The sequence below is a fragment of the Chlamydotis macqueenii genome, chromosome 23 (genome assembly GCF_036417535.1).
Source record: "Chlamydotis macqueenii isolate bChlMac1 chromosome 23, bChlMac1.mat, whole genome shotgun sequence".
NCBI classification, from domain to species: Eukaryota; Metazoa; Chordata; class Aves; order Otidiformes; family Otididae; genus Chlamydotis; species Chlamydotis macqueenii.
This window is the reverse complement of record NC_141578.1, coordinates 3,123,208-3,148,997: the sequence shown is the minus strand read 5'-3', so window position 1 is coordinate 3,148,997 and position 25,790 is coordinate 3,123,208. Positions and strand designations below refer to the sequence as shown.

At 53.5% G+C, this 25,790-nt stretch overlaps 1 protein-coding gene across 18 annotated transcripts in view; it reads left to right on the top strand.

Moving 5' to 3' along the window:
- NFASC (neurofascin) overlaps positions 1-25,790 on the top strand; it is a 92,161-nt gene that overhangs the window by 18,620 nt on the left and 47,751 nt on the right. For 11 of the 18 annotated variants that reach the window (XM_086765340.1, XM_086765338.1, XM_086765337.1 and 8 more), the window contains exons 2-7: positions 17,677-17,852; positions 21,317-21,422; positions 21,612-21,808; positions 21,972-22,094; positions 22,279-22,449; positions 25,136-25,186. In XM_086765340.1, coding sequence (XP_086621466.1) covers positions 17,759-17,852; positions 21,317-21,422; positions 21,612-21,808; positions 21,972-22,094; positions 22,279-22,449; positions 25,136-25,186 — 742 coding nt within the window. In that variant the 5' untranslated portion in view covers positions 17,677-17,758. The remainder of the gene's footprint in view (positions 1-17,676; positions 17,853-21,316; positions 21,423-21,611; positions 21,809-21,971; positions 22,095-22,278; positions 22,450-25,135; positions 25,187-25,790) is intronic. The other 7 variants (XM_086765343.1, XM_086765341.1, XM_086765339.1 and 4 more) reach the window with 2 other exon arrangements.

Here is a 25,790-nt window from a genome sequence, read left to right as displayed (position 1 = left end):
CCAGCCTCCCTGCACTCCTCCACCCGTCCAGGTGGACTTGTGAGCTGCGTGGTACCCGGAGGATGCTGCATCTTCATTGCCCCCAGCGATGGCTGGCACATCCCAGCACACAAATTCAGCCTTTTCCCCAGCCCGGCCCATGCCGCGGGGAGGAAAGCTGCTCCCCGAGCCGCTCCAGGTTTCGACAAAGGCCGTGTGGTCAGATGGTTTGGGTGTAATTGCAGCCGCGTTGCTCTGGAGATGCTGTGTTATCTGCATCAGTCGTACCTGTCTGCTGCTGTAATTTGATCTGATTAAAATGAAAACCTCTCGAAAGATTGACTGGGAAACCTATCCTAAAAGCCCTGGTAGCAACAACTGTGTGTCGGGGTGGCTGGTTTGTTTTCAGAACGTGCTCCATCAGACATCTGTGAGGGGGGACTCTCATGTCTCGGCCTCTCTCCTGCCTGCGAAGCATCTGAATTTGGGAAAGCAGAAACCAAAGTCTCTGGATAAGCTCAGTTTTGCTGCCTTTTGTGTCCCTCCTCCCCGTTCCCTTGGCATCTCCCCTTCCATATCCGTAATTACGTGAAAGGCAGCGTTGAAAGGCAGATCAAAATTATAGCCCCTGGGCTGCGGTGGTGGAGATGCAACAGCAGCCATTAATCACCGTGTAATCTCTGGCAGCCAGTTTGCTGGGAACTGGTGAAAAGGGCGTGATGGGCAGCGAGCTCGCCTGCATCCCAGCAGTGAGCCGGCGGGGTGGTACGAGCATCCCCAGACGGAGCGGGACCGGGCGTGTTGAGAGGCCGACGTGACGAGCTGCCAGCGCTCCGAGCATGGCAAATACATTTCCATGCATCTCTCTCTGTAGGAAGAATTTGCATAAAACTGTACAGAAAATAATTAGCATGAAAGGGCTGAGATGAGGCTGTCGGATGGGTAATAGACTCCCCTGGGCAGCGCTGGCCCCTCTGCACCCACGCTGCTCCAGCAAACCCCCTGCCCGCTCCGGAGGGAAGGGGAGAAGCGGTCCCAGAGCCGCAGGGGCAGCCAGCTGCGATTCCCAGTGGGAAGGGGTGGAAATGGTAAGGAGATTTCTGGTTTCTCAACCACCACACAATAATTGTGGCAGAACACGGTCCTTTAATTGAATCAACTTCTTATACATCCTGAGTGGGTATTTTGTTTTCCATGTCAGTTTATTCGTTGCGGCAAGTAATGGGATTTCTCTGCCCCTCGCTGGTTAGACTGGACCTGGGTGCAGGGAAGGGTGAAGACGAAAAGCAAGCGAAAGGCTGTGGGTGTCTGGGGGCAGAGGGGTGGGGAGAGCGGTGGCGTTGCGTTGCTGCGTCCCTGTGAGTCTCTGTTCGCAGCCTCAAGTTACCTTGTGGTGCAAGATCAGGTCTGGCATTTGGGTTAAAAAAAATAAAATAAAATAAAATGGGGTCAGAAATCTCTGATGTGAGCAACTCACACTGGCTTAGGCTGCAAGGGGAGCTGAGCTAGAGGAGTAGATGGGGTCTGAAACTGGTGATGGGCTGACCAGCCTCTGCCAACTGGTCAGACTCCCTCCAAGAAGATTTTTCTTCTAATTAAGAACAGCAGCAACAAAAAAAAAAAGCACTCAAACTGGTGCTTCAGAACCAGCATCACAAGAAAGGGCTCTTTTCCTTTTTTAATATTAAATTAACAGCCTTTTGCCGAGGGGAACGGAGGGGAAGGTCCTCTGCCTGCCTGCTCGCGGGCAGGGCTGGGGGGGAGCACGCTTCAGAGGGTTAGTTGTAGCTCTCACTAATTTCTCATGAATAATTTTTGAGCCGGGGAGCGAATTCCCCCCCTTTTTTCGCTCCGGCAGGCGTTTCTGCGCATGAACGCGGGTTGCTATGGCCACGCGCGAGTGCCGCGCTCCCGGGGGATGCGAGCGGCTGGGAAGGAGAGCTCTGGGGGCTCACGACCCCCAAAAAGGGGTCTGACGTCCTGCAAGGGTGTCTGCTGCTCCAAACCATCCTACTCTGGTCTCGATGTGCGATTCAGTGATGCTCTAAAGCTTTTCTAAGGCTTTCATCCCTGCCCAGGGTTCAATCCTATGGGCTGCATTCCTCCTTCATGGAAATCCTAATTTTTTTTTTTTTTTTTTTTCCAAAACTCAAAGCTCACCTCTCTCGCATTCCTCATGGTTTTGATGGTGGAAACCTGTTAATTGAGGTGGATGATAGACTGATTTGATTTAATGCCACAGTAATTGAATGCTCTGTGGCCAGGAGAGGCGAGAGCCGGGCAGGGAGGATCCGGCTGGGGCATCGCTTGGCTCCCGTTTCCCGAAACTCCCCAGCTTTCTCAAAGGATGCAAAGGGTTACAGATGCCTGCAGGTTTTGACCGGCTTTCTGAGCTCTGAGCGAGGCCGGGAGGCAGATTTTATGGGAATTGTATGCATGCCTGAGCGGGAGGGAGGCTCGGCCGCTTGGCATCCGCTTGTCACATGGTGCCCGTTTGGATGCCGGAGGAAGGATCCCGAGGTTGCCACCCAGAATAGATGCTTGTTCTGAAGCTAATTGCACCCTTTCAGCGATTCTCAAGTAACAGAGTGCCAAACTTTCTCTGCTCCGAAAATTCCTGGAAAATGCCTGCAGCTTTTCATTGTGCACTGGGAAGAACGCTTTAAAAGCGCTAACCAGCAAAATAAACAGCTGTTTGTAATTGTAAGGGCATAAAAAAAGAGTGTTCTATGAGCAGTGAGAAAAATTTCCAGCTTTATCAAGCTGCTCCAACGGGCTCTGTTCTGACAGCCTTGTGATTTCCCCGGTTACTTTGGGAAGCGCTTGCCAAGTGCGAGCGGGCGCAGGTCCTCAGGGGAACAGGATTTGGGCACGTTCCCGTGTCCAAAAGGGACCCGATTCCTCTGTCTGCGCTTGTATAAGCAATATTTCCATCAAGTTTCCTTCCCAGATGGTGATAAACACGCAGGAGCTGCTGTCCCAGCCTCTCCGGGTAGCAGTTGCCTTTGCAGCCGGGCAGCGATGCTCTTCCTCTGAGAAAGGCACCTGGAAAATGCAGTTGCTGCATTTATATATACGTTCAGGCAGGAAAAAACAAGTGGTCCTGCTCGGGACAGAGCCAAAGCTCGTCAACAGAAAATCCTTGGTACCTTCTGATGGGGACGGCGTTGCTTCACCATTTTGTAGCGCTGAGCACGGGCTTGTCCGCAAACGAGCGTGAGAATCCCATCCTTACATTAGAGGGGAACTCCTGAGCCAGAAGCTGGGATGAACTGGGTGTAGAGATGCAGGATCAGCCCAGAAGCGACCAGGCTTGTGGCCAGCTCTCCCTTTGTTCACCCCGAAATGAAGCTGCTCGCGCGACAAGCGCGTTGCCTTGAAGCTCAGCAGGGCTGGAAGGCAGAACTGAACTCTCTCATCGCTTCTTGTAGGTTAAAAACAATTGAAGCTGGCTTTTCCCCTCTGTTCTATGAGGGGGTTTAATAAATGAGCTGTGAAAATATCTCTGGGGAGAGATGATTTTTTAATGCAGCTGTCTTTTAAGCGTATGCTTGCCTTATCAACGTTTCTAACAAAGTCTTAAAATGAGGGAAGATCTAAATGGGTTAGGCACTTCCGCGCCGTTAGGTCTCGGTGGGATGTGAGTGCATAATCCCACATTTCTCACATGGGAGAAGCCAGCCTTAACCTCCAAGCCCGCAGCCACGAGCGGTGGGACCGGTGCGTACGTGATGGTGCTGGCTCTCGAGGGCGAGAAGAACCGGAGGCTGGGGATGCTGCGGTCAGCACTGTGCTGAATATTGGAAAATTTTTAATCAGTGTATTGCTTTTTTTTTTTTTTTTCCCCTCTGGACAGTGCTCTGGCTCCACTGTGTGCATTTTAGTCAAGAAACTCTGATTTACTCTATTTTTCAAAATCAAAGTTAGCGTGTAGCTTTATTTTGGATTCTGTTCCACTCTTGAGGCCGCTACACAAGACCCAGGCTCGCATACTTCCTTCAGCGTAAGAATAGCGTGGCTTGGAAAACGTCAGTGGTTTGTGCTGGAAAAAAAGGGAAAGAACCTCTTTCAAAAACCACGTGAAAAAGCATTTACTGTTTCCTATATCGCTTTAGCCGACACGGGACATGTTCTGCATTTGTGCATTATCTTCTGTCCTGGGGGAACTCAAGGGAAGGAGCTTGGCATCGGATTGTGGGGTTTTGGGGGGGTTTTCTTTTTTTTTTTTTTTAATTTTTTATTTTTGAAAAGCCCCGGGACGGGTCGTGCCCCGACCCTGGTGCCTGGCTGAGCGCTGGTTCCCTATTCCAGGCGCAGCGCGCGCAGCCTGCCCGACTGGAGCGTGGCCAGCGTGCCGGGGCCGGGAAGCGGCGGGATGCTTCGGCTGCTCCTGCCAGAGCTGATCTGGGTGTTACTCGGTGGGATCGGTTCTGGCAGGGGGAATAAAGCACTGAAGTATTTTACTAGCAAACCAAAGCCAGATTTCAGCTCAAACTTTGGCACACAGAACTCCAGAAAATTGCTGATTTGGCCCTTAGTCCCCAGTCCCTCTCATGACCCCGTGCTTCTGTCAGCTGCGGCGTTTTAATGGCTTTCACAACGATATTTTGCGTTTAACATCTGCATCGTGACGCAGAGCTCGGCGGGGTGAGTTTGAGATGAGGCAGGAGACAGTGGAGCAGTTAAATGTTGACGTTTTCCTTCCCTTTGTATTCTGCTTGGCTTTCAACTCCATTATTTATCTGGCGAAGTTTTCCCTGCTTCCAGTCCTCGCCAGCGAGAGGAGGTTTGTATTTGCGAGGGTTTGTAGGACACGGGTTCCGTATCTTCCAGCCTGTGGGATGCTGGAAATGCTTTGCAACCCAGGGAGGGCAGATAAAGGTCTTCTGCTGGTCTGTGCCCTGACTCAAACTGGCCTCCCAGCTAAATACAGCTTGTGGTCTCAGGATTGATCGTGCACAGCAGCCTGGTTGGTTTTTTTGTTTTTATTTTTTTTTATATACATTTTTTTTTCTCCTGTTACTTTTTTGTCATTTATCGCCGACACCTATGCTGTTCCTCTGCCCATCTGTACCTTCTCAGGGCATGGACCGGTTGCTTTTGCCTCCCCATTTTCACTGTCAGTGCCGGAAACGCTGCCGACTCGGCGCGAGCATCTTTCAATATGCATACGCATCCCTTTTATCGTTATTATTTTTTTTTTTTAAATGCAGTAAACAAGTAATCCCTGTCCTGCATCCTGTCCTCAGTCCTGAAGGTTAAAAGCTACTTTTGTGCCAGCTCCACTCTGCGGGAGCCAAATGCTTCCACCAATTAAGTTATGACTGGTTTGGAGGGGGCTCCAAAGGCAGATGGAGGGGCTGTGCCTGCAATGTTAACGACCGCGTTGCAAAGGGTGAGAATTTTATGCAGAGTAATGTGAAAACTTGTGAAGGCATCGCTGAGAAATGCCGGAGAATGGTGTTTCCCTTCCAGTTGGGAGCTCAGGGTAATAAATAACGTGTGATTTCACAGCATCTCTGCTATACCGGGCTAAAAACTCGCTGTCTGTCGTTAAAGGCTGTCAATGTTTCACGCCCGAGGATGGGTAATGGGAACGGGGCCACCAGAACGTTACAGGCAGGTGGTGGGAGACACGCAGGCCGTTAGCGTTGGGTGGCCAACGGCTTCTCTTGGGAAATAAACTCCTTCAAAACGCTGGCGGTGGGGTCTGAGGGGAGGAAGGGGGAGCCAAGGCTCCCAGCCTGGCTGGGTCGGGGTGCTGGATGCGTGGTGAGGGACACGGCTGGAGCCGTGGGGTGGCTTGATTTGAACTGCGTGACTAATAAACTCGGTGCGTCGAAGTCTCCCGGCCAAATGTCCATCCTATGAGATGAAAGCGCCCTGCCACGCTGATTGCACTAAGCTCAGAGGAATTGAATGTCTCTTGCAGAGGCAAGGGGCTTCCCAGCTGGGTTTGAGATGGTTGAGGAGTTACTGGCAGTGACCAGCTGAAAGCCAGCCAGTGCAAGGAGGGTTTTTTTCCTTGGAAAACTGGCTGAAAATGCGGATTTGTGATACTTGGTTTGCCCTTTTTGGAAAATCATTACAAGACACGCTTTGTGCCTGCGGAATAGTCCAGTGAATGATAACATTTGGTGAAGATTTGTGAAGTTCTTGCAGGTGGGCAGTCACTGAAAATCAGATTTCCCAGCCGTGAGCTCATTTATACAGTACTGCTGTGACTTCTTCAGGGAGCGTAGACGAGAGGTAATGCTCTCCTTTCTCTGATTCCCCATGTGTAATTAGGATACAAATGTGCACGGGGCAAGGAAACCTGTTACACAGCATTTTTGCAAAAACCAGTGCTGCTGAGAGAGGCAGACTTCCAGACAGCCTTGTTGTTTGCATTTTTATAGAAGGTTTTCAAGGATTGCCCCGTCATTCTTGATCCCCTCCCGTTGCTCCGAACCGATCCGTGCTGTAGTCTCGTCTAAAGGTTGTACGTCAGATGGCCCAGGGAGGAAATGTCAGATTTGCTGCTGCTTTGCTCCGTCACTGCTGTCGGGTTTGAAATTAAATGTCAAAGGTGTTTTGCAGAACGTGGGAACCAGATGTGCTCCAAGACCACGTCTGGGAAGAGCTGAACGGCTTCATTACCTACATTGATTCTTCTTGGGAGATTTGTCCTGGGATTTGGGCAGGTACCTGGCATAAGGATGTGGTTCTGGAGAGCCGTGCTTGGCGCAGCATGGTCCAAGGATGGAGGGCACGGTGTGTGGTGCTGTGTAAGGTGATACAGCAGCTTAAGAGCCCTCGGCCGGGCTCCGGGGAAGAGCCGGTGTCTGTAAATACAGCTCACTTACGGGATTAATCAGCGGCAGGCGTGTTCCTGCCTTGTCGGTGACACCCGTGTGTTTGATCTGGTTACAGACCCCGGGGGAGATGGTGTCTGGGGATCTGTGCTGGAGGTGGAGGCGGTGGGTCGGGAGCGTTGCCGAAAGCAGCCAAAAGGGTGGGAGAGACCATAAAGGAGGAGCAGAGCCCGTGTACCCGGGGAAACACCACGGGGCTGCAGCAGGTGGGTCCCCACCCACCTCAGCATCGCTGGCTGGGTACAACCAGCCCATGCTGTGCTGTGTTCCCGCAGGGAACGTGGCATTTCCAGCTTCCCGGAAGGTGCATTCCTGCACGGGCGGGCAGCTGCACAGTCCCGCTTTGTTCCCTGAGCCCTATGAGGAGGCGCAGAAGGATGTGTCCCGTGATGCTGCCCATTGGCTCCTCGGAGCTGGTCGGTGCCGTTTCTGCCTCCTGTTCTCGGGGGCAAAACGCTCCTCGCTCCTCCTGGTAGCTCTTGTCCCAGCTCTTCTTCTGGGCTTACACCACCCTGTGAAAATGAAAGCTTTTGTGCTTGAATCCTCCTTCACCTTTGAATACTGTAATTTCCAGTGGGGAGTGTTCAGCACTTGAAAAAGCTGGGCTACTGAAATAACGTCATTGCCCTGATGGAGGGAGTGTTCAGCACAATAAAATCAAGGGTGATCTGTACTAGCGCAATTGCTTTCTTTTCCATCGGCCAAATAAAAAAATCTCAGTGAATTGTTTTGAAAGGAAACCCATGGAATAAACAGTTTCTGTTTGCAGAGGTGCAGGCAGGTCCGGGTCCCTCTGCCGCCGCGTTTGCCTGCAGATTTTCAGAGCGCTGCTCCCCTGGCTCACCCTTGTCCCTGGGTTCACTGCTGTCCCTGCCCCGTCACCAAAACTGAGGCCCCGGGGCCATTGGCTCTAGGCAGGGGCACCAGTGCTCTCACCAGTGCTGGGGACCGCTCTGGGCTGTGGTACAGACCCTGCAGAGGCTGAGAGTGAGATTTCCTCCTGGTCTGCGGACTCAGCAGGGCACTGGGGGTCCCTGGGAGGAAGCTAGAGGGTGATGGAAGGATTAATGGCTTTTTCCCAGGCTCATCACAAGTGACCAGGACCTCAGTAACGTGAGACAGAAACACAAATACTCCAATTCATTCTGGATGGCCCCTGGGCTGGCCACGTGCTGCGGGTCAGGCCCTTGGGCTTCGGTAACCTTTTCCCTCTGCACCAGGGAGGAGCCCTCCTTGCGGTGTCGGGGCATGAGTGTCTGTGATGCTGGGCATCGCGTCCCTGGACATGGCCGAACGGGGCTGCTTGCCCTGCCTGGCACCGCACGTGGGAGAGCGTGGGCAGCCCGCACGGCACGTACCGAAGAGGGGCTTTGGTGGCGCGGCTGGATAAGCCACCGTGACGAGGGTGTGAGAGGTGCTCTGGGAAAGCCCTTGGTGTGGGAAGGCGAGAGGCTGGGCAGGGGCAGGGCAGCTCTCCAAGCTCAGGGGACCCTTTTCCTCCTGGCACCTCCGCGTGACCACATGCAGACTCAACATCTTGCTGACTTTTTGAGCTTTTTAACTGAATCAAAGCGTGGAGGGAGGGGACCTTGCATGGGCAGCATGTCCCCTGCCCTGTCTTATAGAATCACGGAATGGTTTGGGTTGGAAGGGACCAGAAGCAGGGACATCTCCAACCAGATCAGGTTGCTCAGAGCCCCGGCCAACCTGGCCTGGAATGTTTCCAGGGATGGGGCATCCACCGCCTCTCTGGGCAGCCTGGGCCAGTGCTCCACCACCCTCAGCGTAATGCATCTGGGAGGCTCGGCCAGTTCACAGCTGTCGATCCCTCGTAGCAGTCTTGTCCGGAGCGCTGCCGAGACGTGAGCCAAGACAGCTCCTTGCCTGCCTCACCGTTGTTGGCTGTCATGAACGCGAAGCTGCTGCAGGAGGAAATTGCTGCTGGGACGAGGCACGCCTGATGCTCTGTGCAGGGTCGAGAGCTGCAGACTGCTTTGTGGAGCCGGGTCCGTGGTGCGAGCAATGTTGACTCACTCCCATGTCCAGCGGCTCCTCAGGCAGCGGGAGGTCAGCACTGGGGTGCTCTGCCCAAAGTGGCTTTGCCCATTGCCACAACCACCCCCCTGAGCATCCCGAGGCACAGGGTGTGTTATGAGCGACATACAAGCAGGGACACAAGGGTCGGTGCCCCTGAATTGAAGCCAGACAATCCCCTGGCCCTGAGCAGTTGCAGAAGTACGTATTGTCACCTCTCTCTGTGTGTTGCATCCATCCTCTTCGTTAGAGAGCCTCAGGCTGCTGCGCACCCCTGTGTCCGCGTGCTGCTCCGGGGCTCGTGCCCCGCGGAGGGGAGCGGAGCAGACTGGCCTGGGAGCCCGAAGGAGAAAGGCGGCTTTCCCAGAGCCGTCGCTGCACGAGCTGTCCAACAGTCGCTGCTTATGGCTGTCACTCTGCGCAATTAGCGGTTGGCTAATCACCAGGGGCCAGATGCTGCTGGCCCTGGGAGGGGTGGCTGAGGGACGCAGCGGGGGCAGACGTTAACCACGCAGGCTGGGTGTCCTGCATTGCTGGTAGCTCTGCCGTGCTTCCCCCCGAGCAGCGTGGGATGGGTGGCCACGAGAAGCTGCCAGACCAGCCCCAGCGTCACCAGCTGCCAGGTCCCGTGGAACGGCTGCCAACACAGGTGCCATCGGTGTGTCCTGTGCCCTAAAACTGCCCCTCAAAGCTTCTCACTGAGAAACTTTCTCACCTATATTTTTTCCTTTTTAATCCGTATTTTTTTCAGGCCAGTTCCCATCCTTGTCCCTCTTCAAAAAAAAAGAACGTCCTAATTTAGTATATGACCGTGTATTTTTCCAAAAAAGTTGCAATATAAGGAGAGTTGTTAAATATTTTCCCCTCAAAATAACAAGTAAAACTGATTGCTTTTTCATCTCAGCTGTAACCCTTAACTATCATGCCATGCCAAGATGCAGTCTGTGCCGAAATGATGCTCTGGAGCCCCTTTGTTTCCTATCCAGGATAACTCTGATTAATTGTTGCTTTTTTTTGTTTGTTTGTTTTTTTTTCTTTTCTTACTTGCTTCTCACTCTTGCTGGTGAAAGGAAAAGATGTGGAAACAAGCGGCTCCCCGGGAGGGTGGGAAGCCGATTCGCGGGGCCAGTGTGACCCAGTGCCCCGCGGGTCCCCGGAGCCGCCCCGGTAGCCGTCGGATCAGCTGCCGCGGGGCCAATTCCCAGCTGCCGCGGGGGCACGGTGTGGGCTGGTGGGCGATGTGCCGGCTGGCGAGGGCCACGTCCTCATCTTCCATGGAAAGTTTCATGCTTTTTTTTTTTTTTTTCCCCCCCGTGACTGTGACCGGTTTGTAAAGGTTAAGTGGTATTTTCTGATTAAACTGAGTGCTCTGGTGATCTCAGCTCATTTCCCACCCATGCCATCGCTCTTGTCTGACCTTGGGGTAACACTTAACCTCTCTGGACCAGAGTCTCTCTGTGTAATCGAATGGCAGTGTTTCCTTACATTACCAGAAGGACAGGATGATAAATTAATTCCCATTTATGTAGTGCCAAGATGCGGCCCTGCTAGATTAAGAGCCTGTCCCTGGACTTACCCGTGCTCTCCGTAGCGATCTGGCTCTACGGGGGAATGAGTGACCTCCTGAAAGCATCACCACTGCACTCACACGCTGCAAAAACGCAGCCGCCGCTCTGAATAGCAGCAATTATCCCTTTCCTTCTGCATTTTTAAAAATATTTCTGAAATTACAGCCTGGCTGCAGCAGGTCCCGACTCGAGGGTGCTGCAGGAGGAGGGTCGGGTGAGCCCTGGCTGGCTGATAGCCGGTGAGAGCAGCTAAAGCATAAATCTCCTTACTGCCGGCATCAGCTCTAAAGTTCAGGATCGACAGATCCGTTCTCACTTCCCACGCGTTGCCCGGTGCGGGGTCAGGGGGCCGCCGCCGCCGCTCCTCCTGGCACGTGCTGGTGGGTGACTTTAGGAAGCCGTCCTTGTTCCCGGGGATGTCGCGGTGCTTTCTCTCGACGCGCGCTTGTTTGCTTGGTTCTTTTAAAACGCACGCAGCATGCAGGGCTTGGGATGGAACGCTCACCCGCAGGCAAGGCAGGAGAGCGACGGGGAGTGAAAGGAAAGCGCGGCACACGGCAAAAATCCCGCGGAGGAGTGAGATGAGAACCCAGGGGCTGTGGGAAACAGCCTGTGCGTGTGTTCCTCGAAGCTGTGTTTCATGAAGATGTGCTGGAAATGTAACGGAAGGGGTGTACGGGCAGTTATCCCAAACAAGTCGGGAGTTTTTACAGAGGGTTGGCAGCCGTGGTGTCAAAAGCGCCAGTCTCGGCAAACCTCTGCTGCTGCGGGTCGTGTTTTGCGAAATGTCCTTCTCTTCTGAGGACAGGAGCAAAGACATGTTTGGGGACCCTTTGGGGGTTAGTGGTATAGAAAATGATTGTTGATAGACCCTGGACCATCAATAATCTTGGCCTGGGACCCATTTCCCGTGACAAGCCTGACTTTCCTTCCTGCCTGCGATCAGAGGGTGCGTAGGTCTGAAGCGTAGGTTGCTGAAAGGATGGGTACGATTATTTTTTAAGAGGAAGAAGAGGAGATACAAATTAATTTTCTGGTGTTTGCTGTGACAGTTGTTGGGCAGAACAATTGTGAAAGCTGTACCCAACCTCAGGAACAGACACAAAGCGCCTCTCTCTCCTCCGAACAGAGGCAAGCGGGAGGCGCTGCCGTCCCCACGCGCTGCCGGCTGTCCCTGGGAGAGGGCACGGTCCATCCCTCGGGATGGAAATGCCAAGCGATCACATCTTGCCTTCTTCACAGTCATTTCTTTGCTTCTTCATGATCCTTTCTTTCCTTCTTTCCACTGACTTCCGCGCCTTAACGCGACATTTGCCTGGCGTGGCTCCTTACGCCTGTTGTAGGGATGCGGCTGCACGTGCATCGCTTACTGGTGTGCGTCTGCGTGCGGCCGGGGAAATCGGAAGGTGTGTGGATGTGTCTGTCCATGTTGCAGGGTGGGTCCCAGCTCCCTGCGTGGTTCCCGATGGGATTCATCCGCGTGAATCAGCCACCCAGAAACCCATCTGATCCGTTACGTGTCTGGAGGGGGGCCCGTGGAGAACCTGAGCGGAGCAGGAGCAAAGCCTGTAGTCACTGTTAGGGAATCACATGCTTGTATTCCCTTGAAATCAATGGTTTTCACTATCTGAAACCAAAAGGGTTTCCTCTTTGTGGAAACGTTGCCCTGTGCTCTGTAATCAGTATTAATTAAGCGGTTGAAACGCATAAAGCGGTGCAGTAGGAACCTTCTTGGGAACACTAGCTGCTCGACTTTTACTGTTCCTCTTACGACCGTAAATAAGGATAAATGCCTAATTGCTGCTGAAAGCGTCCTGCTGGACCTAATGAGCTGATTAAAAACAATCCTTCACTGTGGAATTATTTAATTTTATTGAACTACAACCAGTGATTCCCCTTGCTTGCCATTTCTGTGTCTGCTCTCAGCCCCCACCTGTCTCAGAGAGTTTGTGCCCGTGGTTGTTTTGCAGGAGAGGGGCTACAGGGAAGGGGTTTGTTTCCATCACTGTTCCAGAAGGTCTCATTTCATTAAGCTGTTGAGAAGGAAATGAATTTCAGTCCTTCCCTGGTGTTATTTGAGCACCCAGGGAGCTCGGTGTGCCCAGCTTCCCCCGGGGCATGATGAAGGGCAGTGGCACTGGGGCTTGCGGCTTGCGGGGACGCAGTTTTGGGAATGGTGACAAAGAGCCAAGTTTTGGCTGGATCAGGCTGGGAGGGATGGAGGTCCTGGCTTCTGCTGCCTTGGTCCAGAGTGGCTTCTCACTGATGGTTGCATATCTACCGCAGGAGGAGGTATTTTCAAGTCTCCAACGCTGTGAAGCCATGGAGCTCTGAAGGAGGAGAGCCCGGAGCCTGGCTGGAGAAGCAGCGAGGGGATTACGTGGTTTGTGTCCTGCTAATGAGCGGAGCACGTCGGCAGCCTCGGCTGGCCGCTGTCTGCTGCCACAGGCAAACTCCCCCCCTCCCTCCTCTCCTGGCCGTGCCAACCCAAGGCAGCGGGAAACTTGTTGGCGCAGAGCAGATGGGAGCTCTGGCTCGCTGGCGCAGGGGGAAGCAGGGATGCTCCGGGGCTGGGAGGCACGGATGCGCTAGCTCAGCCCTCCACCATCTGCAGAAAGGAGAGATTTCCTCCATCTCAAGGCAGGGAGGCAGCGATGTACGTGTTAAATCGACATGTGCACGGGAGAAATAGAGAATGGAAGTTTCTTCTGTATGGGTGTGAAGGTTGGCAGCTCTGCCAGGCTGGTGCTCCTCCCCGGGGAGCTGGGAAGCCGGGAGGCAGTGCCTGCAGAGAAGCTTTCTCCAGTGGTACCATCCATGGCACTCCTGATGCTGGAGCGGGGCTCTTAAGAGCCCTTCTCCCTTAGGAGAAGGACCTAAAAGAATTTTAAAAGCTGATTTTTTCTCCCTTTCACTGCAGGTTTTGAGTGGCTTACAGACAAAGCTCTTGGATACATTTCCTATTTTAATTACTGGTATGTGAGCATTGTCTTTACACGAGGAGAAACTCGAGAGCGTGAAACTCGCCGCAGAGCGGGGCAGTGACCCTGTAACAGGTATGGTTTCAGCGGCATCCCACCCAGCACATGGCTGGTGGGGTAATCAAGGCACACTCGCCTGGTGGGTGCCGTGACCTCCTGGGAGAGGGTGTTGGGGGGCTCGTCCCCCCTGGCAGAGGCACACAGGGCTCCCCGGGGCCGGGCTGGGCTCTGCCAGGCCACAGGAGCATCTGATATCCCGTGAGTCTTCGTAGCTCCTCTTGACACCACTGACCCTCGGGGCAGTTGCTTACCTGTCACGCTGTCGTTTGAAAATCCAAATTTGTTTGGAAAACATTTGACAATGCAGCAAAATCACCCTCTGCCTTTAAACAGAGCAGGAGATTGTCCTCTGCCCGTGTTCTGTAATGCATGATGGCATACGCACAGCAAGATGTTTCCTTCTGGAAACTTCTTATTCTTTCAAGGTGATTTGCCCTGGCTGCTGCACAAGAATAAAAACTGTGGCTGTTTTTTTCTACGGAAAGTACCAATCTTCTCCAAACTCTCCAATTCCCATCCTGGTTGCCCAGCCCTTGGCTGGGGCAGACATTGCTGCCATTGAGTCCCAGCATCTGTCTTTTCAGCCCCATCATGGGTGTCTCCATCATCCCCAGGTGCTTTTTTTGGTCTTTCTTGCAACTAATTTTTTTCCCACCGGTGCCTGTTCAGAAAGAGGAGGGAGGCTCCGACCTGAGCAGAGTTCAGGCTGCACATCCACCCCTTGATTTTGGATGTGCCCCATGCCGTGTGGATATTTGGTTGGGTTTTACCAAGAGGAGCAGCCTCTCATTTTAAAGGTCCTATGCTGGGGTTACTCATGCTTTTGTCCAGAGAAAAATATATTTACAGAAGTATCCAATGGATCTGGAGGGAGGTCTGGGCCAAGGTCTGGGATGTATTTCTCAACCCAGACAAACAGTTGCAGTAGGTCACTGGGGAAACGGAAAGCACCAACAAGCCTGGAAAACACTCTGACCTTTGGGGAGAAGGTTTCGGAGTGCATCTCGCTGCTGTCTTGGGTGTAGCTGGAGGAAAGCGGAGCAGGGAGGTGGCTTTTGTTGGTGCCTGGGTGCAGGCTCGATGCTGGATGAGAGGTGCACTTAAGCAGTTAAATTCCTATTTGATGATATCACAATCTGGCAACTATTTTGGCTTGTTTTGTGTTTCTACTGAGCATTATGGGCTCAGATTTCAGATGGGGTTTGGGTCCAGCCAGCTCGGATGCTTTCTGAGCATCCCCAGACTCAACCCTCCCACCCTGACAGCTCTGGCCGTCCCAGGAGGCAGCTACGGAGAAGAGGCTGAAGGGCTTGTTCAACTTTTTAGGCAGGAATCAAATCTTTTCTGTGTTGCACAACAGGGCCAAGTCTGGGAAGAAGAGGTCTCATCTGCTGCTTTTCATGGGCCGTTTTGGGCTGAGTCCCTCTCAGAAGCAGATGAAGACATCAGACAGATTCACGACTCTTAGCGTCCCCAAACAAGCACGTTCGTGCCCCCCCTGCAGCCCCAGCCCTCTGCACTGGGGAGACGTCCCCGTCCCCGGGGCGCGGAGCAGCCCTGACAATGCGGGCTGTGTTCCGCGCGGCCGAGCGCTCGCGGCACTGCCTGTCCCCAGGAGCCACCTACACGCGCAGGCACGGCAGCGGATTGTTCCTGGTGCGCGGCGAGTCGCACCCACATCTGCCGCGGGACAAAGGGGCCCTGGAGCGGCCCGGCGTTCGCTCTTCTGAAGACTGGGATGTATTTCGCGTGTGCCCTGCCGTGGGTTTTATTATTTGCTCTCGGTTTGCGCTCCTCCGCGTGGATGCGCGGCCACCCACACCGTACGTGTTGTCCTCCCCGCCCGCTCCGGCGACACGGGAAGCAGCCGGGTCATTCCCACGTAGCTCTGCCGGTGGTTTCAGTCCAGAGCTGCCACGTCCCTTTTGCGACTCAAAAGTTATCTGCAAATTTATCCCTTCCTGACGTGCGCAGCCCTTACTTTCCTAGTCCCCATGCACTTGGTGACGGGTAGGATACGCTCTTTTGCGTCAGTTAGATGCTCAGATGCCTCCTGCCTCTGAATTCACATTTAATGTAAAATCACCCACACATGCATGTTTTGTACAAACGTCTCCCAAGCATCTGTGCCAGGAGCCTACTCCTTAGCGTCACGGCCATTTCTTTCACGCCAACAAGTACCCAGTCTGAAGAAAACAACGTATTCTTCGCTTTTCGGGCTCCCCTCCGGTGCTACGTCTGTGAATGAAGAGGGGTTCAAAGCATTTTGTGATAGCGAAGCGAAGCATCCGTATGTGAGAATACTAAGGACACGAGAAATCTCGGCCTTGCTGAACGTCTGGTTGCAGTATTGGCTGATTCAGGTTGTAAATCAGACTCGTGCTTAGTAACAGAAAGGCGTAAAAGCAGCTGATCCGTTACTCATTTTAAGCTGTAACTGGAGAAACGAACCGCTTCAACAAAAATGAAGGCTACAGATCAAAACGATATCTTCCCTTAGACAGAAAGCTAGAGAAGTAATTTGAAAAGCTTTGCTCGGCGTGACCTGATCACAGGGCTGCGGAAGTCCTGGACATGACTTTAATTACGGGCCCAGTCCTATAATTATTCTGTCCTTTAACTATTTTTATTGCAACAGCTGGGTTGGAAAATCCTTAGAATGAGCAAAAAAAGATCAAAGCAGCACTCCCCTCCAAGCCCCTTCCCAACCTATAATCTATCATCTGGTGTAACTGGGACACTCTGGGACTGCGAGTTCCTTCGGGATTCAGCCCAAAAGCAGGGACATGGAGACCCCATCACGCCTGAGGAGGGCTGAATGGAGGAACCATTAAGCCCATCTTATTCCCCATACGGGTAACGGGGAAAAGCATCCTTAAAAGTTGCCTTGCGCTGGGTTTGATCCTGCCTGGGGTTCAGGAGAGCTTCCCAGGCCCTGTGTCAGGGCTGTTTTATTTCCTGTGACATCTGCTCCTCGCTGGCTCCCGGTAGCGTTCCCGGCGGTACCCGGAGGCCCCGGCAGCCCCACGCTCGCCGGGTTTTGTCTGTCATGCTGAGTTCCCCCCCTCCCTCCCGCAACTGCTTCGTACCGGGCTCGGGAACAGCTGACGGGATGGCCGCATCCGGCCGGTGATTTATATTTCATGAAGACGGGCTCTCCTTGCTTGCCAAATGGCTCCTCCGCGCTGCTCCCCTGCCTGGCTGCATCCCACCTGGGCGAAAGCCCGCGCGAGGGCCGGGGAGGAGCGGCGCGGAGCAAGGCTGGGGATTTTCCACTGCTTGCTGCCCCGGCGTTATTTTTGTTCTTCGCTGAAAGAGCCGTCCGTGCGGCCGATGCCCTTTTTGTAACTCTATTACAGGGAGTTGTAACTCGGTCGTGACGCAACCCCTGCACCAGAACAGCCTTTCTAAGGGGGCTTTTATTGTGCAGGCGGGATAATTTATTGCCCTTTTTTGCTCTTTTTCAATCTGCATTTAGCCTATGGGTTTCAGAAGGTGTGGGTAAGGCAAATGCAGGTCCCCAGGAGGTTTGGATGGGCACCTCTGGGAGCCCGGCAGCGGTGCGCTGCACATCTGGCACCAGGGAACATCTGGGGAGGGAAGCAGCTTGGAGCCTGGTTGGAAACGGGATTGTTTAGAGACCGGTTGGGAAAGGTGCCACCGTGCCCCGGCTCCTGCCAGAGCTGTGCCGGGTGGGTGACAGCTCTTTGGTCTTCGGAGCCGGGCTGTGCGCAGAGGTAGATCCCATCCCGATGTCCTGTGGGATTTGCTAGGTATTTCTTATGCATAAAACACAACTATTATTTTTTAAGCAGCAAATTATCCTTTTTATTTCATCCTACGGGGAACTGTGTGCTGCTCTTGTATTCAATTCCTCTGAGTAACTTTCCATCAGTCCCAGGGGAGAGCATGGTCCTTCTCCTCCCGTCCAAGAGGTCTCTCCGGGTCTGAGCACAAATAACCTGGAAAGGCTGATTTTCTGCCAGCAGAACACCCCAGGGGTTGGGAGAACAGTGACCACAGGCTTGTACCTGGGTCACCAGAGCCTGGAAACTGTTTCTGGCACTATTCACACCCCTGCCCCTCCACACAAATATTTTTGGATGGAAAACTCTCTCTCTCCACGGTTGCCAAGAGGAAGATGACAGAAACGGAGCTGTAAACGGCTCAGTGACCGCTGGGTTTGTGTTTGCTTCACAGCTGAGGATCCGTCCGTACGTGCCGCCGGTCTGCTCGCCTCGGGGGACGCAGCTGAGGTCCTGACGCTGCCCAGGCGTCCAAAATGGTCATGCAAAGACAGCACCTCACCCGCGCAGGAATAGTGTTCGCCCTCTACCTTCATCACCTCGTCAGTGCCATCGAAGTCCCTCTGGATTGTAAGTTGTGGTTTAGCCCTCTAAGAACTCCTGCTGAGGAGGTAGAGTCAAGATGTGAGTGGCTCAGGTGACTTTCCTGGTCCAGCCTGAGGTTTTCTTTCCAGTTGTTTGTTTGGGGCTATTTTTCTTTTTAAGCCACATGCCCTCCAAAAAGTCCCCTAAATCACTCTCTGATTTAGTCATTCTGTCTCAAAAGCTGAGCAGAGGACTCAAAACCATATATGAAAATTGATCAGAGCACCTGAGCCAAGCTGGCAACTCTTCAACCTATTTTTGCGGAGCATCCCGGGACTCCTGGGGTTCTTGCGGAGCACGGGCAGGCTTTGGGATGCTCTTTTGTGGAGGACACGAGTTCGTTGCCTATCTGCTCGGGCAGATGCTGCCGCGATCTGACACCCTGGTCCTCGAGGGCAGTGGGGACTCGGGCAGGTCCTGCAGAGCAGTGTGGTCTTTCTCTCTCTGTGTTGGGACTTTTTGGTTAATTATGAAATGGGAGTTATGTTTTATTCAGGAGAGCGGGGCGATATGGAACAGGGAGGAAGGGGGACATGGGCTGATGCTTCTGCTGAATGGGCATCTTCAGGCCAGCGCACGGGAAATGCGTGACTTGAGATTTGGGGTTTGTACTGAGAGCTGCTCAGCCACTGTTCTGGAAACCAGTTTCATAATTTCTTTGTGTCCCAGCCTCCTCCTGTAGCGGCTGTTAATAATAATCAGCCTGTCGCTGCAGGGGATCTCTTCCGAAAGTGCAACGGACAGAAACTCTCCAGCGAGCAATGCATTAGTAGAAAAAACGCAGCTTTTTGCTGGGGTCTGAATTCAGGCTGAAGTGTCAGGGTTGCTCTCGATAGAAGAAATTTCTGCCCTGTGGGTTGTTGCTCTGCGGAGTCCGGGGTGTGCTGGCCGCAGCCGTGGTACCTCAGCTGATCCCCGGCTCCAGGCAGCAAAATGGGAAGGAAAAATTCGAAGCAGCGTCTTTTGGCTGAAATTTGGAAATGAATGAAGAGAAAGGGTGGGAAAGCTGTAATTTGTGGAGGGGAAGAAATACTTGTGTTACCTGAAAGCACAGGGAGGGGGTCCCAGACACACCTCCCTGCTCTGCTCCATTCCAGATGAGCATGGATGAAAATATCTCTTCCCCTGGAGTCAGCACTCTTGTTCCCAGCAATGGGAATTTTATTTGATGCACACGACTCTGTGGTTCCTTCAGATCTGGATTTGTTAGCATGTACAATGTTCCGGAAATGCAGGCAGCTGGCGTGGAAGCGGCGGCCGGTGCAGCTGGGGAAAAGTGACTGGGGCTGCAAAGAGCCACCTCCCGCCATTCGTTGCGCTCTGCATCAGGAAAGGAGCAATTTTGCTGCTTAAATGGAACGTGACCTTAGAAAAGTAAGAGAAATGCTGACAGCTGGTGGAGAAACGCTCAAGGCAGCCCGCAGCAGCTCACCGCTTCTCTAGCTGCCTCCTCCCTGCCACCCAGCGCAGAGCCGCAGGAGAGCATCGGCCCCTCCAGTGCTGCTGGGAAACTGGGATCGTAACGAAGAGCATCTTCTTGCCGTCCTTCCCCAAACGGGTCCCTTGCACAACAGATGTTTGTAACGTGCACAGGGACGGTTTGCACAGCAGTGCCAAGGGGAGGGGGGTGAGGAGCATCTCCCAGCCCCGGGCGCAGGGTAGGGATCCTGCCGACGCCTGTCCCCGCCAGCCCAGCCTCCCTTAGCTGTTTTGGGCGCATAGAGCACCAGTGTTCTTTTGGTTCCATCCCAGCCTTCAGAGTTGTCAAGGGTTTGTTTTCAGCTCCTGTTTAAGCCACCCAGTGACCGCAGCTCCCTTACCCGCCGCTCGTCTGCGGGACTGAGCTGACGAAAGCATCGCCCACACCCCAAGGGCTGCAGGTCTGTCCGGCGGTGCGTAAAGAGCCCCAGCTGCTCCGGCTTTGCGCGGGGGCTGAGAAACCTGCAAACCTCAGGCTCTGCGAGTGCAGGAGCTCTATCTCCCACATACCACCAGCTGCGAAGGTCCTCTCTGCTCCGCGGAGATCAGCTCCAGCGTCCAGCGCTGGGGTGTGGGCTCTGCCCAGTCCCCAGCAACAGAAGGGAGCTGGGAAACTCAGGGAGGTGAAACTGGGAGGCTCAGGGGAAACCTGGCTGTAGGGGAGGGGGGAACATCACTAACTGCTGCGGCTGGACCCCGGGGCCACCAATGCCTGCAGGTGAATGGGGCGAGTGCGCCTGTCCCTTCTTTGGACCCCAAAACCCTCTGCTGCAGAGGCAGCTGACAAAACAGGACTGCTCGGCAGCAGCTTCTCCCACAGGCAGAATAGAACGTGCTTGGATTGTAAAATGATTTGTGTGCAAGCCCTACAATAACCATACCTGTTTGTGTACGTGACGTATGTAGGCTTGTTCTTCCATTAACCTTTTTTCTTTTTTTTTTTTTTTTTTATTACGCTTGCACTTTGGGAATAACAGCAAGTATTCAGAGTGAATGTAAGTCTTCCCCTTGCCCTCTGTGTGTCCGTGTCTGTCCTGTCTGCATGGCCGAAGCAGGGCACGAGGGCTCCGTGCCGCGCCGGGAGCCGGTGGTGGCTGTGGCTTGGCGCATGGTGTGCGTGGGTGCATTGCCCGCTCCCGTGGCAGGGCTGGCCAGAGTCAGGAGAAGCCCGAGGTGCCGGAGCAGCTCGGGAGGAGCACTTGGGCTCTGCCGCTTTCCCTGGAGCTGGAACTGGACTGTCTCAGCGACGCAAATGTGGTTTCTGCAGGGGCTTGTTATTGCTAACGCTGCGCCTTGGAGGGGAGCAGGCTCCTCTGCCTTGCACGAGCACCTGTGCCAAGCTCAGCTCCACGTACGAGCAAACGGCCTCGGACCTGAGCAGCTTTGTTCCAGGAGATCCATGGGACTGAGCTGTTCCATCCAGAGTTCAGGACCAGAGCCGGAGCTGAAGCCGGCTGCTGGGCTTCTGTACCCCTTTTCCCAAGCCCTGCCCTTCTAACACCAGTGCCGCACTCCTTTGGGGCAAACCCGGGAGGTTTTGTGCCTCTCTCCTGCACAGGGAGTCCCTGTAGATGTCTTGCAGCGGCTCTGGCTCCCTGTCCCAGCTGCAGCCCCTGGCTTTGCAGTGCGCAGCCGGGATGCCTTTTGGTCCGATTCAAATGACCTGAGGTAGCTGGGAGATGTAACTGTGAAATTTCTGAATGAGACCGAGATACCAAGCAAGAAACAGGGGCTTCCCAGTACCAAAAGGGAGTATGGACAGTGCCGATGGTCCGAGGGGTGATGAGCAGCACACCCCTACAAACGCTTATGGTAATTTCCTCGGGTGTTGAAGGGCTTTAAACCACAAATTGCACGTCCAGCCTGGGAAAAAGGCTGAGATCCCAGCAGGAACTGCTGCAGGATGGCAGAGAAAAAAGGTTTGCCCTCTTTACACGACGCTCCTTATAGCCATATTGTTTGCTTTGCAGTGCCTCAGCCCCCCACCATCACCAAGCAGTCCGTGAAGGATTACATCGTCGACCCGAGGGATAACATCTTCATCGAATGTGAAGCCAAAGGGAACCCTGTGCCCATGTAAGTTCCCTCCTTACGCTGAAGCTCTGCTGTCGGGTAGATCTGGCTCTGGAGGAGCTTCCCTCCGGCTTAGCTGGGGCATTTACCCCACCAGCTCGTCCGGCTGTTGGCTCGCGCAGCGCAGGTAAGGGTCTCACCGGGTCAATATGGTCTGTGGTTACGAAACCAACCTCTCCCCCGCGCTTGCAGTTTTTCCTGGACACGAAACGGGAAGTTCTTCAACGTGGCAAAGGACCCCAAGGTGTCCATGCGACGGCGGTCGGGGACGTTGGTCATCGACTTCCACAGTGGGGGACGGCCGGAGGACTACGAGGGCGAGTACCAGTGCTTCGCCCGGAACGACTACGGCACTGCTCTCTCCAGCAAAATCCACCTCCAGGTTTCCAGTGAGTAATGGTGGTGGCACTTGGTGTAGATTTAAGGGAGCTTTGCACACGTAGAAATGAAGTTTGCATTGAGGCCACCCCGTTGAAACCAGGCCAGGTCCAGCGGGAAGGGATCTGCCAAGTTACAACCCTGCCTTCCTCACGCGGTGTCTTCTCTGGGCAGAGTCTCCCCTGTGGCCCAAGGAGAAGGTGGATGTGATAGAGGTGGATGAAGGCGCTCCGCTCAGTCTGCAGTGCAACCCGCCGCCTGGCCTGCCCTCGCCCGTCATCTTCTGGATGAGCAGCTGTGAGTTTGGGGAACCCTGTGGGCAACCTCTCCATCACCTCCAGCCTTTGTTTAAAATATATTTAGGGTTGCTACTGCTAGTTCAGAGCTTGGAGGCACCCATACGTGGCTTGGGTCCAGGGTCCTTTACGCCGCTGCCCGTGGGAGGGTTTGACTTGGTCTCAGTGCCCGTTTTCCCCTCCAGCCATGGAGCCCATCCATCAGGACAAGCGTGTCTCCCAGGGCCAGAACGGCGACCTGTACTTCTCCAACGTCATGCTGCAGGATGCCCAGACCGACTACAGCTGCAACGCCCGCTTCCACTTCACCCACACCATTCAGCAGAAAAACCCCTACACCCTCAAGGTGAAAACCAGTAAGTGTCACGGTGGTCGCCCAGGATGGGTCTTCCCTGGCCTCTTCTGGGCACGGTTTTCCTTCCAGACACCTCGTTTCTGTCCTTGGCAGCACTGAGACTTACCAGGGAGAAGAGGGGCTTCCTTCGTTTTGTTTAGGATAGTGCAAGAACCAGTTTGGATGGGGAATGATGGTCCTCAGATGGCTAACCTGGCAGGGAGGGGTGGCTGGTTTCCCTCCAGCGCTTCGGAGCTTCCTTGGGTTGAGGGCTGCAGAGGCAGCTTGGTGCAGGTATTGCTGTCTGCGATGTGTCTGGAATAAACTGGGAAGCATTTTGACACAGATAGGGCATTCCCCCTGTCTTTAGGGAAATGTATAATACCAAGTGACCTTTCCCTAGTTTGAGAAGCTGGAAATAGCCTTGGTTTGCTCCAGGCTCAGGTTTACGTGCTGGTGCTGCACGGAGGGACGGAGTATGTATCAACCTGGCACGGCTCAGGATTCCCCCGCTGACCAGGAGCTGCAGTTTAGCTCTTTGTTCTGGGACGTGCTGACAGGAGGGCTTGAGCCGTTGGGGTCTGGGTGTGGGCAGGTGGGACGTGCTCGGGATGGCCGGCGATCTCGGTTTAACCACGGTGAAGAGCATCATCGCGTGGGATGGAAGGAGCATCTCTCCAGACAGGTGAAGAGCAGGTCCACAGGCAGGTCCAGCCACCAGCAGCTTCTCCAGAAACGAGACTGCTTGGAGGCAGACACGTTCCTGAGGCTGACCCATTTCACGCCAGCTGGTTGCTGGGGACACTGGTGGAGGGGAACTGAGCAGCTCTTGGGCCAATGCAGGTCCCGCAGAGCACCGGCTCTCTTTTGGTGCAAGCGTGTGCAGAGCACCGACGCAATCATCACAGAAACCCCATCTATGGGGCCCAGTCATCAGACAGGAGCCACCTCCTGTTCCCAGTTAGGGTCAGACTGAGAGGAAGGGGCCGCGTGCGCAGGACTGTGTTTTGGGGAGCGGGCTCTCGTGCGAGGCGGGCACGAGGGGCTCCTGAATCCCAGCGCTCAGAGTTTAATTGGATCTCGCAGCGGCTTAAATTAGAAGTAACGCTATTAAAGCGACCTGAAAGCGATGGGAGAAGCCGACGGGGCCCGGAGTGCTTTGCATTGTAGGTAGTGCGAACATTATTTGTCTGTTTACAGAGCTGCCCAAACCATGCCAACGTTTACCCGTTAGGGAAGGACTAGGTCCTAAGTTAGTGTGAGCTGCAGAAATCCTGGCAAAGAAAGATCTGTGGTCATTTGAGCCTCCGAAGGCTTTAGCCTGAAGTATTTTTCAAACTCTAAAAAATGTGGAAGAAATCCTGGAAGATTTCTGCACAGACAGACCCAACCTCCCCCTCCTGCTGCACTCAGATGCCACCACAGCGTTTTGCTCCCAGGCTGTGTAGAACTGGCTTCCAGTTTTACTGGACCCTCTCTTGATGTTTTCCCTTGGAAACATCTGCTGCATTATCCCATGCAAACGCCACCCCCCGTGCCCCACAGAGACCCTTTTAATTTTAAGAGCTGAGGCTCTAATTTCTCATGTTGTGGTACAAAAATTCTTTATATGTACAGCGTTCAAAGGAGAAGAGATGGTGTTTATCTCAAGCTGTTCTATCATCTCAGCCTAAATCCATGAGCGTTGGCTGTCTTTAAAAAAGATTAAAAGTTTGTCAGCTGCTGGAAAATTACCGCATGGGATTGCCGTGATCTTGGGTGCAAGGAAGGAAAAATGCAAAGGTTTGGGGCAGCGATACCCCCGTGCCTCTCCCTGCAGAGCCGTTCTCTGGTGCGCCTAGATGTTGGGCATCTGCTGGGTTCTCTTCCATCAGCACAGAGACCTGGTTGTGGCTGATGACTTAAGGCTCAGGGCAACAACTCTATGGTAGCCAACATAGCCCATCACGTCTCCTGTGGGGTTTTGTGGGGGAAACCAGGGCGTTCTCCGACACCAAAACCACATTTTGGGTAACGGCGTGAGTTGAGGAGGGCAGAACCTCCGGCAGCCGCGGGCCAAGGGTGGCGCGGGGTGTAATTCACTTCCTTCTTCAAGTGCAGGCGTTGTCAATAGCCGAGAGCAGCCTGTTATTGAAGAGCTGGTATTTTGCATGTAACGCAATCTACTTTAATTACCTTGTAATTAAAAGGGATTTCACAGCAGATGATGCTTTTAGAACCTAATTATTGTTATTAGTATTTTTATTTGTTCATCTTCGCCATGCCTTTCTGTGCTGTTACGCTGCTGCCTATGTCCAGCCTATGCTTTGTGCTGGGAAAAAGTAGCCAGAATGTTTCCCTCATAGTTCAGAAACTGAGAGAAAAAGCATTTTTCTTCTCCAAATTGAACTGAATTTTTTTTTCGAAGATGCAACTGTCTTTATACCGAAATGAAAAACACTTCAAGGAAACGTTCACTGTACAATTTTCATGCATTTATTTGTCCTTCCGTCTCACGGGAGGAAAACAGCGCGCTTTTCCTCTGCTTTATCGCTGTGTTGTGTTGTTTCTCCTGGAAAGAGCTGTGCTCAGAGTGCTTTTGTATCCCCGCTGTTGCCTCTCCGCTCTTGTGTTTCGGGAAGTTATTTTGTTCTCTGTCCCCCTGCCCCGCCTGTCCCCCCGCCCGCTTCGTGGCACTCGGTACGCTCACGGTCTTTTGTTTATTGCAGAGAAACCCCATAACGAAACGTCTTTACGAAATCTCACTGACATGTACAGTGGTGAGTCAAAGCTGGCTTCTGGAGACCTTCACGATTTAATCCCCTTTCTGCCTAACCCGACTTATCCCCCGCGCTAACCGGCCGCGGTCGCAGCATCGTCCGCCCCTCGTCTGCGCCCACGCACCCCTCTGTGTCCCCGTGTCCCCGTTCATGGGTTATGGCCTCAACTGTGCGAAACTGGGGGCGATGAAGAGAGTTTTCACCATTTAAAATTATTAGGTTTTAAGCTAATTAACTGGATACACCGAGCTCAGCTCATTTGGATTAATAGGATCTGGCCCACGCGAAAAACTCTGTGTGGCTGAGCGAGCCCGGCTTGCTTCCTCACCGACGAGGTGGCTTGTCCTCAGCCAAGGCTCGTGATTTAGAGATAAGACCCTCCATCCCTCTTCCTCTGTCTTCAGAAAGAGCATTGATTGTACCTGCAGCTAAACACTGAGAGAAAAACAAAAAGAGGAAAAAAAAAAGGAGTATTTGGTTTTCTCAAAAGCTGGTGAGGTTGTACACGTGTTGGATGCTTTCGCCAGGATCTTGCCCTTTGTCTGGGCAGGGAGATGACCTCCGAAGCCTGCGTGTGCTGGGAGAAGTCCGTCCCAAACTCGTC